We start from the raw sequence: 16,001 nt of genomic DNA, 5'->3' as shown, positions 1-16,001 counted from the left end.
ATTAAAGAAGACATTACATGCTTGAAACAACACTTGGCACATAAAAAGGGTCAAATAGTTGGATGCTCAAATGTGACCACACAAGTAAGAGAAATCATGAAACATCTACAACAGTATGCTGAGAAGAAAAAAGAAAAAAAAAAAAAAAAGGCAAGAAGAAGCAGAAGCCCAAATTAAAGGAGATTTTGAGATTTTGAGCGATGAAGAAGACTTGGAAGAAGAAAGTATGAGATTTGCTCGACAAGAAAGCATACGATCACAGCAACAATGGGAAGAGAGACAAAGATTTCGAGCAAGAACTAGAGAGGGTAATATTTATGAAGGGAAAGGTGGCTCTAGCAGTGGTGCTACCAGTGGTTTCAGTAGAGCAGGAGTTCAATCTTATAGAGGTCGAGAAGCTGGAGGTAGTGGATGACGACAATGGATCAATCCCAAAGCCCATGAAGCTACTAAAGGCAATGGATCTTATTTTAGAAAGAAGCAGGAGTGCAAAACAACCAAAAATCAACACTAAGTTACAGAAAGGTTTAAGAAGTAAATTAGGAAAAGTAGTTGAAAAACTCCTCATTTATAATCGGATTCCAGCGAATGTAACTAACTCTCCATTTATGCAGCCTATGCTTGATATTGCTGCAGAGGTTGGAAAGGGGGTGAAGAGTCCATCACTCTATGAGGTATCTGAAATTTATTTGGGGCAAAAGTATCAAGAAATGAAAAATTATATAGTTTCTTTTGCTAGAATTTGAAAGGAGAGAGATGTAACCCTTATATGTGATGGTTGGTCAGGACCAACTAGAAAACACATTATAAACTTTTTAGTTTATTGCGATAGAGGCACCATGTTTCATAAATCAGTTGATGTCTCTAATGTGCCAAGCAGAACAGTTGTATATTATTACAGGTAATTTTCTAATTTTAATTGTATATGCAAATAGTATTATAAATTTGTATGTTTTTTACTAAATAGTAGTAATTATTGAATCTATAATTTCATTTTAGATTAATGGACGAGGTGGTTTGAAGAAATTGGAGAGGAGAATGTTGTCCAAGTAGTGACTGATAATGAAGCCGCATTGAAGGAAAGAGGAAAATTATTAATGCAGAAGAGGGTCAATCTCTATTGGACAGCATGTGCAGCTCATTGCATAGACCTTATTCTTGCAGATATTGGTAAGAAAAGTAACGTGAAAAATGTCTTAGAAGATACCAGAACAATAACCTCCTTTATTTACAACCACACATGGACAATGAATTTCATGAAGAAATTCACAAATAATACAGAGTCACTTCGCCCTGCCATCATTCGATTTGCTACAAATTTCATTGCTTTGGAGACTATTGTCAAGCATAAACAAACATTAAGGGAAATGTTTACATCTGATACTTGGAAAAACTCAAGGTTTGGGATGACAAAATCAAGCCCAGCATATGATTCGAAGAAAATTATCTTAGGCAAAGAGTTTTGGCAAAAGGCCTCCTATATAATTAAAGTGCAAGAACCCTTAGTGAATGTTCTTAAATGGGTTGATGGTGATGAAAAATCAACCATGGGTTTCATATACGATGCAATGGATAGGGCGAAGTTGGCCATTCAAAAAGATTTCCGATTCTACCAAGACTATTGAAAAATTATTGACAACCGGTGGAGTTTCCAATTGCACCAAGATTTGCACGCTGCTGGTAAGTGTAAATCAAATACAATTTCTTATTATTTTAACTTTTAAATTATGCATAGTTGCATTAAAAAACTATTGATTAATATGTTTCTAAATTTAATTGTAGGATATTTTTTGAACCCACAATTTCTTTATGGTGCCCCACCCTCTCCTGAAGTTGCTAGAGAAGTCATGGATGGGGTTAAAAAAGTGATAACCAAGTTGGTACCCGATATATATACTCAAATTCAGCTATTAATCAAGTAAGTATTGATTTCATTAAATTGAATAATGAATTGTTCTAGTATTCTGTAATACTTTCAAGAATAATTATTAATACATATAATTAATTAATTACATTTCACAATCATCCTTTTTTAGTTGTTGCTATATCGAGATAGGCAGGAGACTTTTGGAACCCCATTGGCTCAAAGGGTAGTGAAACAAACAAATCTTGGTAAATATAGGCTATATAGCTAAATAATGGATGAATGGCTCTATTTTCTCTCTTTATGTTCAACTTTGACTTTTGAAATATACGCTATACTGACATAAAACTTTTTTTAATTATTCATGCAGCCGAATGGTGGATTCATTATGGCTTGTGTGCTCCTGAGCTCCAAAGAAATAGTAATCAAAGTTCTTAACCAAACCACATCAGCTTTGAACTGTGAGCGTAATTAGAGCACCTTTAGCCTCATCCATACGAAAACAAGAAATAGATCAAAGTACATGAGACTAAAAAAATTTGTTTCCGTACATTACAACATGAGGTTAAAGTTAAAACGTACAATGAGAAGAAGCTAACGAGAAATTGAATTTCAATCCTATCAATTTGGACTACATTTTCGAAGAAGATGATCCTTTAAGTCAATGGTTAGAGGAGAGAGAGACATCACTACTCGACAGTCAGAACAATTCGAATTGGGTAAATGAAGAAGTTGGTGGTACTACAGAAGAAGGTGATCAACAACCAATAAACGTGTATGATGATTCAAGTTCAAGCCCTGAACGTACACAAAGTGATGACAATCTTGGTTTGAGCTCACCAAGTGATGATGATGGTAATAGTGGTACTGGGGTTGGGGGGGGGGGGGGTTGTAGTGGTGGTGGTGGTGGCGGCGGTGTAGAATATAATTATGGATATGACACAAGGTCATCATTTGTAAGGGTATATATCCTTTTGATCATTATGGACTACATGATATACCTGAAAATTATGACTTGGGTATTCCTCCAGGGAACCAATCTTCACAACCTAGGAGAAGGAGTGCTCGTGGTGACCCTAATGATTCTGCTAAAGATTCATGGTGTGGTTTGTAGTTTTGGCGACTTTAGTTTAGATGGTTCATCATCACAATCATATGGATCTCATCCAGCATATCCACATTATGCATCTCGTGACTCACGTTTTTATCCTAGTGGATCAGGAATCTCAGGATCTAGTGAGTCTTCTTCTACACACTACCCAAAGTCAGCCCTATCCCCAACTTATGGACATTATTCAGGATATGGTCAAAGAGGAGATTATGCACCCCTTATATCAATTGGATTTTCACCAATAGTACATTTTCAAGAGCAACAACAAAACGACGCAAACTTTGATTTATTCAGCTATGTATTTCCAGAAGGATGGGGAGATAATTTCCAATCCCAATCTCAAGATACAAATGCAAATTATGACGACCCTCCACGTCATTCTTTTTGGTGGTGACATGTGTTACGTTATAAATTTGTAATATTGTATTCATGTATTTTCAACTATTTATTAATATTTGATATTAATCACTTTTTAAATTCATGTATGTGTAATGTGTATATTGAGTATTGAGTCTATTGACTCATTTTTAGTAACTTTATGACTTTAATTAATTGATTCTTCATTTTAATTATATTTCTACATCTTTTAACCCATTAAAGTAATGTAAACTATAAAAAAATATGCTTTTTTTTTTTGTAAACAGCACACTAAAATTAATATAAAAATCATAATGCCTATTAAAAAGCATTTGTAAGTTGAATGAAAGCCTTCAAAATTCATTAAAAATCATGTATTAATGGATTTCATGCTTATTTTTCAATTTTGGCATGGTTGTGCATGCATGAAAAAAATTCACGACCATTACGCCGGCTTCCTGTTACATAACACCCGCGTCTCCCCCGTCCTGCGACACCCGCGACCATTACACAACGTTACCCACAGCCGCGATTTCAAACCATGATGGGGATTGCCACAAATCAGATCCTCAAATAGGCCCTGTCTTTTATTCATAGTCCATTCAGCAGGGATATGGACATTACCACGACTTTAAGACATTTGGAAATTGGGCAAGTTCAGTCAGCTCACCCCTCTCAAATTTTTACTGCCTGAAATCCAGCCCAAGTCCAAAATAACCTTCAAGATCCCCAGCCCACTCCACCCATCTTCCCCAACAAATACCCAGCCGCTTCTTCCATCAGTGCCATAGTTCCCCATACAGAGATACTGCCCTGCCAGTGATAAGTGAACAGGCAGTTGCTATGCCTGCAACACACAACCACATCTCGTACAAATCTCGTCTTTCTCCACTGTCACTACCCAGCCCCTCATCAACGAACGCTTCACTGTAACTCTCCGCCTAGACCACCACTACTAGTAGGGAAAACCCTAACCAGCATACAAAATTCTTTCACAAACCCTTGCCAGCCATCTCCTTTTGATTTACCAGGAATGAACACCGAAACAAATGTCCTTTCCGTACCCGTCTTATCTACAGGAACTTCCCAAGTTCTGTTGGTCGAATCACCAACCAATATATCACACTACCAATTCTAACACTTTGAAATCCGCTATGCCAATCCGTCTGAGGACCACTTTGCTGCTAACGGAAAAATCCTTATCCACTAATAAGGATCGGGTTACGGTTGAGAACAAGAAAAGAAATCTTCCTTTCCCACTTTAACCAGTCCAAGGTCGAAGTTTGCCCTTCAATCTGAATGTGCTCCCCTCCTTTCATGTTCTATAGCAGCCATGATGGCAGTGAGTAGTTACAAGAGAAGACAGAGAGCCACATTTTTTTCACTCTTCATTAGCCCATACATGTTTCCATATCATATGATGACTAGTCCCACAAACCATAGCAGCCTCCCAACCTCCCCCTCAACCAACCACCACAAAAAATAAAAATAAATAAATAAATCATTGAGGAGGTTCTCACCACAGCCATGCAATTACTGAGCACCCTGGCCACAAGAACCTTTCACAAGATTACAATGAATCCTAAATAGCAAACCAAGTTGAAAAACCACTGTGGTGAGAATAAATTAATATCAGATTTTCACTAATGATGAAATTTTCCCCAAAAGGATCGGGGGAAAAAAACCTAAGCATTAAATCCAGCACAATTACATGACCCAAAACAACACACACACACATAAAAAGCGCAAAACAATCAAGGTAAGTGCCAAAATAATTCAAATGAACAAACTAGGAAACTTCATATTTATAGTAATTAGTGAACTCCTGGTTACCAGATTTGGATCGATCATCACAAATCTAAACTAAAGGACAAAAACCCATCAAAGAAGAACCAGATAAAATAACGAGTAAACTTTTTTTTTTTTTTTTTTTTTTTGGGGGGGGGGGGGGGGGGGTGGGGTGGCCACGGTCTAGGACTTGACTTACATGATGAAATATGTAACACAAACACTCTGGAAGAAATCTGATGTTGGCAGCCTCTCCCCATATCAGAAAGTACAAAGAAAGAAATAGTAACTTTTTTTCTTTGCTCAAAACCTCCAAACTGCACAAGACCAAGAATGCATATCTTGCAGAACTTCACAATCATCAAGGCCAAATTATATTTTATATATATATATATATATATCCATACAAAAGCCACAAACGCTTCCACACGGGTTCAAATATCCTTACCTGCTCCAGACAGGCTGAATACACAAGTAATTGCACCATTTCAAGTAGTTGTCAAGAGATTTCATGAATACCCGTTGGACAGCTGCCTCATCCAATTTCTGGAGCAAATTTAAGGCAACATATCTTAATTAAATGACAAGCAGAATAAAGAGAAGGATTTTTTAAGCCTTTATTAACATTCAACACATCAACCAACCACCAAATGAATGATCCATTAAATCATATATATACCAGCCATATAAGAAACACTGTAAGCTTCATGCATTAAAATTTAAGGATATATGCCAGCCATACAACGAACACTGTAAGCTTTGCACATTAAATTCTTGGACGTCAAAATTATTTCTAACATTTTTCTTACAAGAATTCAGTTTAAAAATAAGCTTAACACTGTTTCAAGAAAAGCAGGATTCACAATGAGTTACGAATGGTGTAATGTCAAGGACAGCTACAGTGGCGCAAGGCCCTAACACCAACTGATGTACCAAAGGAGTCCCTCCACAACTATGTATGAAGGACCTTCTCAACTAAATTCAATTCAAAAAATATTTCCAATTACAATTCAAAATAAAAATAAGATTGCTGGCAGGAAAACAAACCTAATTCTACTTTCCAAAAATAAAATAAAAACATAGATTTACTAAAACTTTGTAAGTTCACTGTGCATAAACATGCACATCCAGAGTGGGGTAAATCATTCCTTCCACAATGGGCTACGGCTATGCAATATCTGAGCTTGTTATATATATATTGGGAGGGGGGGTTGGTATCAAATTGAAAAACATAGTGTACAAGGCACCCATGACATACAAATGATCTATAGATGAACATGATATTCACAACCTTAAAGAGGCTATTTCCATGACTTGTTCCTCTGATCTTGAGGGTTCGGTGTAACAATCTGATCAACGGATCAAGGAACATAGGGGAATGAATAAAAATAAAACATGTGCATGCACGCCCTCATTTTAAACCCCAACGCGCCCCCCCCCCCCCAAAAAAAAAAAAAAAAAACCCGATTTCTCAATTGAACAACTTACTGCACAAACTAAACGATTCTTTAAAATTATTTTTCACTAGTGTTGAAGAACTCAAAGCCTCCAACAACAAATTTTGAGACCTGAGAGGTAACAACTTTGGCAACAAAACTATTCAATTATTTTGAATAGCACATCAAAGCTAACTCAAACTACATGAGAAACTAGCCAACACCATATCCATAATGATACTTTAGGTCACAAGGCCAAGGTACCAAAATATCAAATCTAGGTGGGAAGGAAGTTGTTCCATACGGAACCAGGAAGCACTCAATGTAATTTTTTTACCAACTGCTTGCAGTGTTATGGTGAGGTGGGTCTCTCTAATGCAGGGGGGTTCATAGGATTGCTAACCCAACCCAAACCAATCTAAATCGTCTACAAAGTATGGTTTGGAAGTGTTTGGATTGGGTCGCTGATTGTAATTTCATAGAAACCAAACATGTGCGTCGGATGACGGATTGCGGGTGCAAACAACCCAACCCTAAAAGAAACAACAAAAATAAAGGGAGAGAAAGCCAAACTTTGCATGTTGTGAGTGTTGCTTGAGGTTAAGGTTCTTTAGAGAAATTTTTTCCAGTTTAATCTCTGTGTCAAGCCATTGGAGACTTAAGTTAGTTCAATATGTTTTGCAAAATTTCAATTGCACTAATACTTTTCAATGTTATTTGCTTCTAAATATAAAAAATAGAACTAAACCGCCAACCTAATACAATCTACCCGAGCATCAAACCGCATCCAATATAGTTGAAATTAGGTTTGAGTTTTTTCTCAAGCTGACCTAATCAGTTTGGTCGGAAATTTGAGCTCAAGCTGACCAGCAAACAGCTCTACTCTGATGAGAGGGTGATGGATGACAACTTAGGGGAATTGGAAGGTATGATAGCATATTTTTTGTACAATAATGGTTGATAGGAAGGTATTTAACTTTCAATTATCAGAAAATAGCAAATGCTTCATGGTGTAGTGTTTTCTGGGAACAAATTGTCTATTATAGTTGAAGCAGAATATCCATGACTTTCTTCATAATTGGAGAGATTTTGGTCAATTCAGAGTGGCCATTCATGGGTGAGAACCTTCAGGAACTAGGGACATGTAGTTTGGTTGAGGTTTTTTGGTGAATGAAACAATGTTTTAAAAGACAAAGGCGTAAGGCGAGGCGTTTAAACCCTTAAAAGGCAAGACGTAAGCCTTAAGGCATTGGGGCATAAGCCTTTTAAGAATTTATTTTTAAGATTAAAAAAATGTAAATAAATTTTATACATTTAAAAATAAAGAAAAATTAAGAAAATCACAAATATAATGTGAGAAAGAAAAATTATTTACACTTTGCAAACTACCTGGCAGCCGCTCAAAAATTGCTAACTTGAATACATGACATAAATCATGACAAGAGATAGCTATACTATTACAAAGTTCAAATTATTTTCATGATCTAAGATACAGCTCTCTGTTATTTTGGAAATATTGAGGTTCAAGAGTTATAGAAATCAACTCATATTTTGAGATTCCTTTTATACAAACATGTAGTTAAAATTGTTTAACCAATTTTTACTTGAAATTCACACACCCAAAATGCATAAGCCTCAACTAGAAAGGCGCAAAAGGCATGCCTTTTGTAAAAATGCATTAGCCACAACATATAATGCGTTAGCCTTTTTGGAATTTGGTATTTTAGATTGAGCCTCAAGGCGTTTTAGGCATGTTGTCCCTTGAGGCGAGCCTTAAGGCAGCCTCGATTGAGCCTTTTAAAACACTAGAATGAAGACATACATTTTCTCTACTGATAAATTTCTCAATGGGGAGAAAATCAATATACCAGAACTCCTAATGGCAAAGAGGCAGTGCGCTGGAGCCTGGAGGCACTTCTAGAAGGCTACAAAAGTGTTGGTGTAGGAAAAAGACTCATTTGATTCTGTTAAGGCTTGATATACATTGTTCGCCCATGGCCTAATAGCTTAAGCTTTTATGCAAAGCGGTAAACAAAGATGGTATCAAAGCTACGGTTGCCAAGAGGTCCTGGGTTCTAGTCTTGTTGCCTGCATTAATTGGTTGTTTGTTAAAGAATTATCCATTCACATTTTCACAATTTACTACAAGTTTGGCCATTTCTTCATACAAAAATCAAATTTGAAATTTTTTCTGAAATTACTGCAAATTGAGACACTCAAAATTTCCACCGAAACCAAAATTTAATTCATTAAATTTTTTATAGCAAAAGAAGGTTTCACTAATCAGTAAATAGGAAAGCATTTACAAGAAGGAGAATAAGACATTCTTGAGAAAATTCTAGAACAAACCAAAATGAAAAAAAAAAAATCAACTAAGAAAAAGTAAACATCAAGCCAACATATTCCTCCAATCTCTTTGTCAATCCAGAAAGCTAGCAAACCTAAAAACCCAAGCTCGACACACCACAATGAGGTCATATAATGAATCTTGTCACACGCCAATAGCCAATTTAACTTTTTTCCCCTGAAAAGATCCCTGCATTATGCTCCAACCATAACCCCCACAAGACTGCGAAGATGCCACATTTCCACAATGCAGCCCTATCCTTCCTTTCGAAACCTATGAAATAAGTAGCTAACAAGTCCTCCACCAAAATAGGACAAACCCAACCCTCACCCAAAACACCAAATAACTTATTGCAAATCCTCCAAGCAAATTCACAAAGCAAAAGAAGATAAGAAGCTGTCTCAAAGTTCTTATAACAAAGAGCACAGACATCTGGAGAAAGAACCTTCGAAGGTCTCCTAATCTACAAGTTATTGGTATTGATTTTATTAAGCACAACCAAACAAATAAAAGCCTTAATTTTAGGGGGTACTTTGGCCTTTCAAATAATAGAATAGAAAGGAAATAAAGAATTGGAACAGATCAAGAATTCAAAGAATGATTTACAAAAATACACCCCCAATTGATCTAGGCCCAGATGGTTTTAACATTGCTCTTTTCCAAGATTGTTGGAATCAATTTACTGAATTATTTGATAATGGGATTTTGAGCAAAACTTCAATTCCTCTTGTATAGCCTTAGTGCCTAAAAAATCCAGATCTATTAAGGTTGAGGATTTGAGACCTATTAGTCTTGTCTCTTGTGGGTATAAGATTATCACTAATACCTTAGCTAATAGGTTGAGTGCGGAGCTTGTTGATACTATTTCTAGCACCCAAAGTGTCTTTGCGAGGGGGAGGCAAATAGTGAATGCTATCCTAGTGGCCAATGAGGTGGTGGAGTACATCCATAGGAATAAGAAGCAAGGGTTCGCATTTAAATTAGATTTTGAGAAAGCATGTTATAGAGTGTATTGGAGCTTCTTGGATAAAGTCCTTGCGAGAAAGGGTTTTCGAGAGCGTTGACATCATTGAATTACGGGTTGCTCGTCTAATGTGTCGTTCTCGAAGATTGTGAATGGTGAACTGAAATCCTAGTTTAGCACTTCGAGGGGCATTAGACAAGGTGACCTATTAACCCCCTTTTTATTCGTCCTTGTAGCTAATGTGTTGAGTAGGATGGTAGATAGGGTTGTGGAGAGGGGTTTGGTTAGAGGAATAGAAGTAGGGAGGGAAGGAGTATTGGTTTCTCATCTCTAGTTTGTTGATGATATTATTTTTTCCTCAATGATCATAGCCCTTCTTTTAGGAGAATTTTGGGCATTCTCGAAATTCTCAAGAGGGTGTGTCTGGTCTTAAAATTTATATGGGGAAGAGTGGATTAGAAATTTAGAACCTTTGAATGTGCCGTGGAACGTGTTAGGGAGTGGGCTACTGAAGTCGGGTGTGTCATTTTGGATTGGCCATTGAATCATTTGTCTCCTAGAATCTCCATTTTAGAAGACCTCTTAACAAAAAGGAGATGGTGGAGTAGTCTTCTTTGTTATCTTTATTAAATGGGAGTGACCTTTCTTCGAGGAGGGATGTTCGTCCTTTGTCTTTGGATCAATCAGGAGTGTATTCTTGCAAATTTTTTTAAAATTCTAGATTTGTTTAATTCATCTTTTCCAACCTATCATATTATTTGCAAGCCGAAGGCTCTCCCAAAAAAATTAAGGCTTTCACTTAGTTGGTTGTGCTAGATAAAATAAATACTAATAACTTGCAGAAAATCAGCAGACCTTTGAAGGCTTTCTCTTCCGATGTATGTGTGCTCTGTTACGAGAACTCGGAAACAGCGTCCTATCTTCTTTTGCACTATGAATTTACTTGGACTATTTTGGAAAAAGCTCTTTGGTATTATGATGGAGCGCAGGGCATGTCCTCCTTCGATGGAAGACTTGTTAGACATTTCTTTCACAAGCTTTGCAAGAAGGAAGGGTAGGCAGCTTTATGGAAGTGTGGCATATTTGCAGTTAAATGGGGGATATGGTTGGACTCTAATGCACTGATGTTCTCTAGGAAGAAATTAAATTGGGTGCTGGTTTGGGGTAAAATCCAGTACTTGGCCTCACTGTGGTGCGTTGGTTTTGGATTTTTCAGAGGATTAGTTTACAGGAGTTACAAAGAGATTAGAGGAACATGCTAGCTTTAAATTTTTTCTGTCATTTTGTTGTGGTTGTTCTAATTCTAGTTTGTTCCATATCTTTATAGTGGAGATGTCTCATTCTCCCTCCTCTAAATTATTTTCCTATTAATTAACTTTTCTTTTGATCCCAAAAAAATTTTAAAAAAAAAAACTAATATTGATCATTTCCCTCTTAAATTCTCTATATGAAAGCCAAGATCCCAACAAAAAAATATAGGTATTTTATTTTATCTATGGTTCTTAGCTTTATTAACACTAATGAATTATTGTAGATAAGATGGCGAAATAAAGTCGTATCTCAGATATCTACATCTTTATTTCTAGAATTGTGAGATTTACACACATCTTTTGGTCAGCAAAGAGAGAATTCAAAATGGACACCAAGGGGGCACCACATATGGAGTAAACCACTTTTACTGAATCCTCCTCATAGTTCAAGTTAAGTCTCAGTGCTTCCGCTTGTGAGACAAAGTTATGGGTAGCCTCAGTATCCATTGTAGCATCAGTGCTCTTCCCATTGACATGCAGATCCACAAACATTAACCCTTTAGCTTAAGTAACTTTCAATTTGTTGGTATCCCTCTCCAACCCCTCAAGTTTTCTCCTAATCTTCATCCTGTCCTTGTGTCCCCTCCGCAATAGAAGCTTACAAGGCATTGAGCAATGACTTGTGAGGGCAATCAATAACTCTGTGAGGGCTTCGACTAAGAAACACGCCAATTTACCCTTACCACTAGATGTGTTGAAAGATTGAGACAACAAAGCTTCCTTTAAAGTTGACGTCTTCGTGCCGGCTCCCCTACTTTAGGGTTTGTCCTTCTTGAAAGACTTTCCACAGTTTTCACCTAACATGCCACTCTCCTTGGACATGGTGGAACTCTCTCCAGCGTACTTAGTCAAGCGCTCCACAACAACCATAGCAATAGGCAAGTCTTGAGTGCAGCCCTCGCCCACAGTTTCAATCCTGAGAGGAACTAGACAACTAATCTTTCTGTAAAATGTCCCAGATATCCAATATCAAAGTAGAGAACTGCTTCACATACTCCGTTCCCAACAGTACCAATGTCATTAAGATCTACCAATTGTGCCAAGCATTGTACTCAATATTTTCAAGAAAAAATTGGACCTTGAGGTCTCCCTTCAAGTCTGTCCAACGATCAATTACACACCATCCGGTCTAAATCTCATCATACTCGATACACTACCACAGGATAGTGTCTCCACTGAAACACATTGCCACCATGTATATTTTTGCCTCCTCCGAGTTGGTCCACACAAAAGTATTGCTCCATATTGAATAATAAGTTTTCCAACTCTTTGGCATCATGGGCAGCCCATACACTTGGTTTCTAGCACCGACCATACAATATCCCTATAGAATTGGAATTTCCCACAACACGAAATATCAAGTTCATCTCAGCAGTAAGCTCACCCATCTGGATGTGTACAGCTTCTACCATAGCACAAAAGTCTTCTAACAACTCATCAATAGAACCTCGCTGTTTTTTTTAGATCCCTCCAATGCATCAACATGTTCCGAGTCAAACCATCTCTAGGACCAAATTGTTGGCCATCTTAGCCTACATCTATAGGGCATCTTCTCCCACCAATGCTTCACACAATCCCACAATACGAAGACGACCAAATCATGAAGCAATTGATCAAGCTCTAATACCAATTGTCAAGAGATGGGCACTTCACAACTTGCAATGGTCCGTGCAACAGTAGTTATGGCACACTAGCTTAACTGGTCAGCCAAAAGTATACTGCGGTTTCACCACATGAAAAATTCACAACCATTGAATGCAAATGAAGTGGAAGTAGAAAACAAACAGAGAAGCAAACATGTTCTTACAAAAGTTCAATGTGACTTCTTATATGGAGAGGCTTTTTTCTTCAAAAGTTTGTGCCTTTCTGTACTCTATAGGCATGAAGAGAAGGGGCTTCTTTGGAAGTGTGCTTTGTTGGTGACTATATGATGTACTTTCTTGGAGCAGAATGCTAGGATTTTTCAAGTATAGAAAACTCCCCTAATTTGGTCTGGAGTAGAATCACTTTTCTTGCTTCACTTTAGTATTCATCTTTTGGAAGGCTTAGAGTACTGTCACCAGTAGATTTGCAAAGAGATTAAAGAAATGTCCAGCTCCCCTTATTCTTTGTTTTTGGAGAAAATGTTTTGTCCTCTTTATTGTTTTTCTTTTCTTTTTTTTGCAGTCTCTTTCTTCCTTCTTAATATTTATTTTTTTTTTTGTCAAGGAAAAAAAAAATCTACCAAGCTCAAAATGCCATTGAACCAACTGGTTTTCTATTTTTTTTCGTAAATATATAAACCCCCAGAAAATTTCATATGCCATGCTTCTATTATATATCGCCATCAAAGTTTGCATTTCAAGAACTTCTGAAGTTTAAAAAGAGAAAGTAATATCATATGCTCACGAAATTGCACATGAATACTACAAAATAAGAACAGTGAACAAAAGCAGACAAACTTCAACGCACGAAACAAAATTACAAAAATGTTTCCCTACTTGCACAAATACATGCATACAAGCAAAAGCATTGGAAATAATGAAAGAGTAAAGTTGAATAGAGGGAACTCCTGATGAGAACAGATGGGACAACTTTCAAATTAGGCACCATTATGAACCATTCCTGAACAAGTTCAACCTCACTGAAATATTATAATCACCTAAGCCAAAAAAAACATGAAAACAAGCACAAGCAGATTTCTAAACATCTCACAACAGGAACCTCAAAATTCATCCACGGCTAATGTCAAGATTATTTAAATAAATCACTCCAATTTTTCTGGAAGAATTTAACTTCTCAAAATTAAATATTAAATATCAAGAATAAATCAGCTGTCAACAAAAACATCAGCAAATCAATTATAAATAAACAAATAAGTGAGACCCACCGGTTCAGTTTCTTCAGGAATACCAAGACGACATTGCTCATTTGCAAGGAGGTGAACTAACTGCTCACGCTGGTTGGAAACATTGTCTTTCTGCCAAAATCCAAAATTTTAACAAATGGGATTATAAATATACCATTAATGAAGTATCATGACATCATAAATCAAGAAAACACCAAATCCACAGGATAAAATGAATGAAACAATCGTGTCAAGTCCAGAAAGAATTTGAGCATGTATTAGAATTCGAATTTGATTCTACCTTGATAATATATATTGGATAAAAAAAAGTATTAACAATTTCGAAAAGGGTACAACAGGGAAAGGACAAGAAGTCCTTCAAAGCACAAGAGTAGTCAACAACAAATGAGAGAATAAAGAGAGAAACAAAGAATTACATTAATGCTTTCTTCCAATCCCAAACCAAATCAGGCACTGGCACACCCAAAAAAATAAAATGAAACGAACAAACAAACAAAAAAGTGGGCCCAAAATGAGGCCAAATAAATAGCCCTATCCGAAAACAAGCAAGGAGAGATTGTTTAATTAAACCCATTTTTTTAATATGATTAAACCAGCTTTTCTATGAGTAGTTTTTATTCCTGGTTCATGTACATAAAAACATGGGCAAAATTTTTATTCATCTCCAAATATTTGTGTCAAGTCTAAGTTGAGCAATGTGATTAGTACGTATTGTTAGCATTACCTTCATTCTTGGGGTTGTGGAATTCCCATTTTAGCATTTTAGGGCTCTATGGAGGAGTTGTTTCTTTTCAAATGCCAAGGCTGTTGGAAAATGAAGGAATGTTCTTCTGGGATTGTGTGGTGTTTTCACTTGTCACTCTTGTTTGGTTGGTTTGGTTGGAAAGGAATGCTAGGATCTTAAGGGATAATCCTACCCCACCCCCACCCTTGGGGGTTCAATTTCATCTGGTTTGGGGAAAGTCATATTTCTTTCTACAGAGACTCCTCTTACTAATGTCCAAAGTGTTATGAAGGCTATGTTATCTATGATTGGTCATCTTAGTCTCTGTTTTTGCTTTTTCCTCTTTTTTTCTACTTTTGCAGACCTCTTGTCCTTTATTATTCTGTTTCAATCTAATGAATTTTCTTCTTTATTTCTTTATTTCTTTATTTTAAAAAGCCAGTTTTATCCTAAAGATAGTGAAGCGCTTATGTAGGTTCCCAAATATCTAAATAAAATTTAAAGCAATAAAATCAAAATAAAAACATTCCCTAACTGAAAATGAAACTACAAAACAAAAAAAAGAAAACAATTCCTCAATTATGCTTTCCCCTATGACATTTGCAGAACTCTCTAATGAACCCATTCCAACCAATCTGAGTAAAACTCATCCAGGTCAAGATCAAGACAGAAACATCATATCGGAAACAATATGATCCTACACAATATGATCCCATGACTCCATGATAAACTATCAGGAACAGTGTGAAGACCCAATCATATATATAGGATGCTGATCATATCTAAAATATGCCCAATGCAATGAATGGTGCCCAACTGCCCGGGGAAAGGAAGGATGACCCCAGGCAAGTGCTGAAAAGATGCTGCTCTACAAGCAGGAAGGCATGAATGCAAGGAAGGAGGCTAAAATGAAGCTCGGCCAGGAAACTCCATAGTACTGAAAAGTAGACTACTAATCACAGCTGATGGCATATCAAGTTCTAAGACATTAGGCCAATAACTAATGACAAAAATATTGAGAGGTTCAAGAATGCAATTTCTCAAAAGGCTTCATAAGGTAACACTCAGAACAGATAGGAACCATCAGAATCACACTCCATAAATTCTACATGCTTACAGTAAGCATCAGCAGCAAGGTTATATCTCACAGTGCTCAGCACAATAAGTGGCTTAATATCAGCACAAAGGCAATTGGCCAGGCAAAGGACTCAACTATTCAGACACTGACTATCAACATATTGAATTCAATTGT

At 36.7% G+C, this 16,001-nt stretch overlaps 1 protein-coding gene across 7 annotated transcripts in view; it reads right to left on the bottom strand.

Annotated features, from left to right (window-relative positions):
- The window catches only part of LOC131148002 (callose synthase 9), a 194,605-nt gene that overhangs the window by 162,411 nt on the left and 16,193 nt on the right, over positions 1-16,001 (bottom strand). For all 7 annotated transcript variants that reach the window (XM_058097727.1, XM_058097729.1, XM_058097730.1 and 4 more), the window contains 3 exons: positions 14,047-14,136; positions 5,569-5,666; positions 5,320-5,437 (listed from right to left, as the gene is read on the bottom strand). In XM_058097727.1, coding sequence (XP_057953710.1) covers positions 5,320-5,437; positions 5,569-5,666; positions 14,047-14,136 — 306 coding nt within the window. The remainder of the gene's footprint in view (positions 1-5,319; positions 5,438-5,568; positions 5,667-14,046; positions 14,137-16,001) is intronic.

This window comes from Malania oleifera, chromosome 2, assembly GCF_029873635.1.
Source record: "Malania oleifera isolate guangnan ecotype guangnan chromosome 2, ASM2987363v1, whole genome shotgun sequence".
In the NCBI taxonomy this organism is placed as follows: Eukaryota; Viridiplantae; Streptophyta; class Magnoliopsida; order Santalales; family Ximeniaceae; genus Malania; species Malania oleifera.
This window is presented reverse-complemented; position numbering and strand designations above follow the sequence as displayed.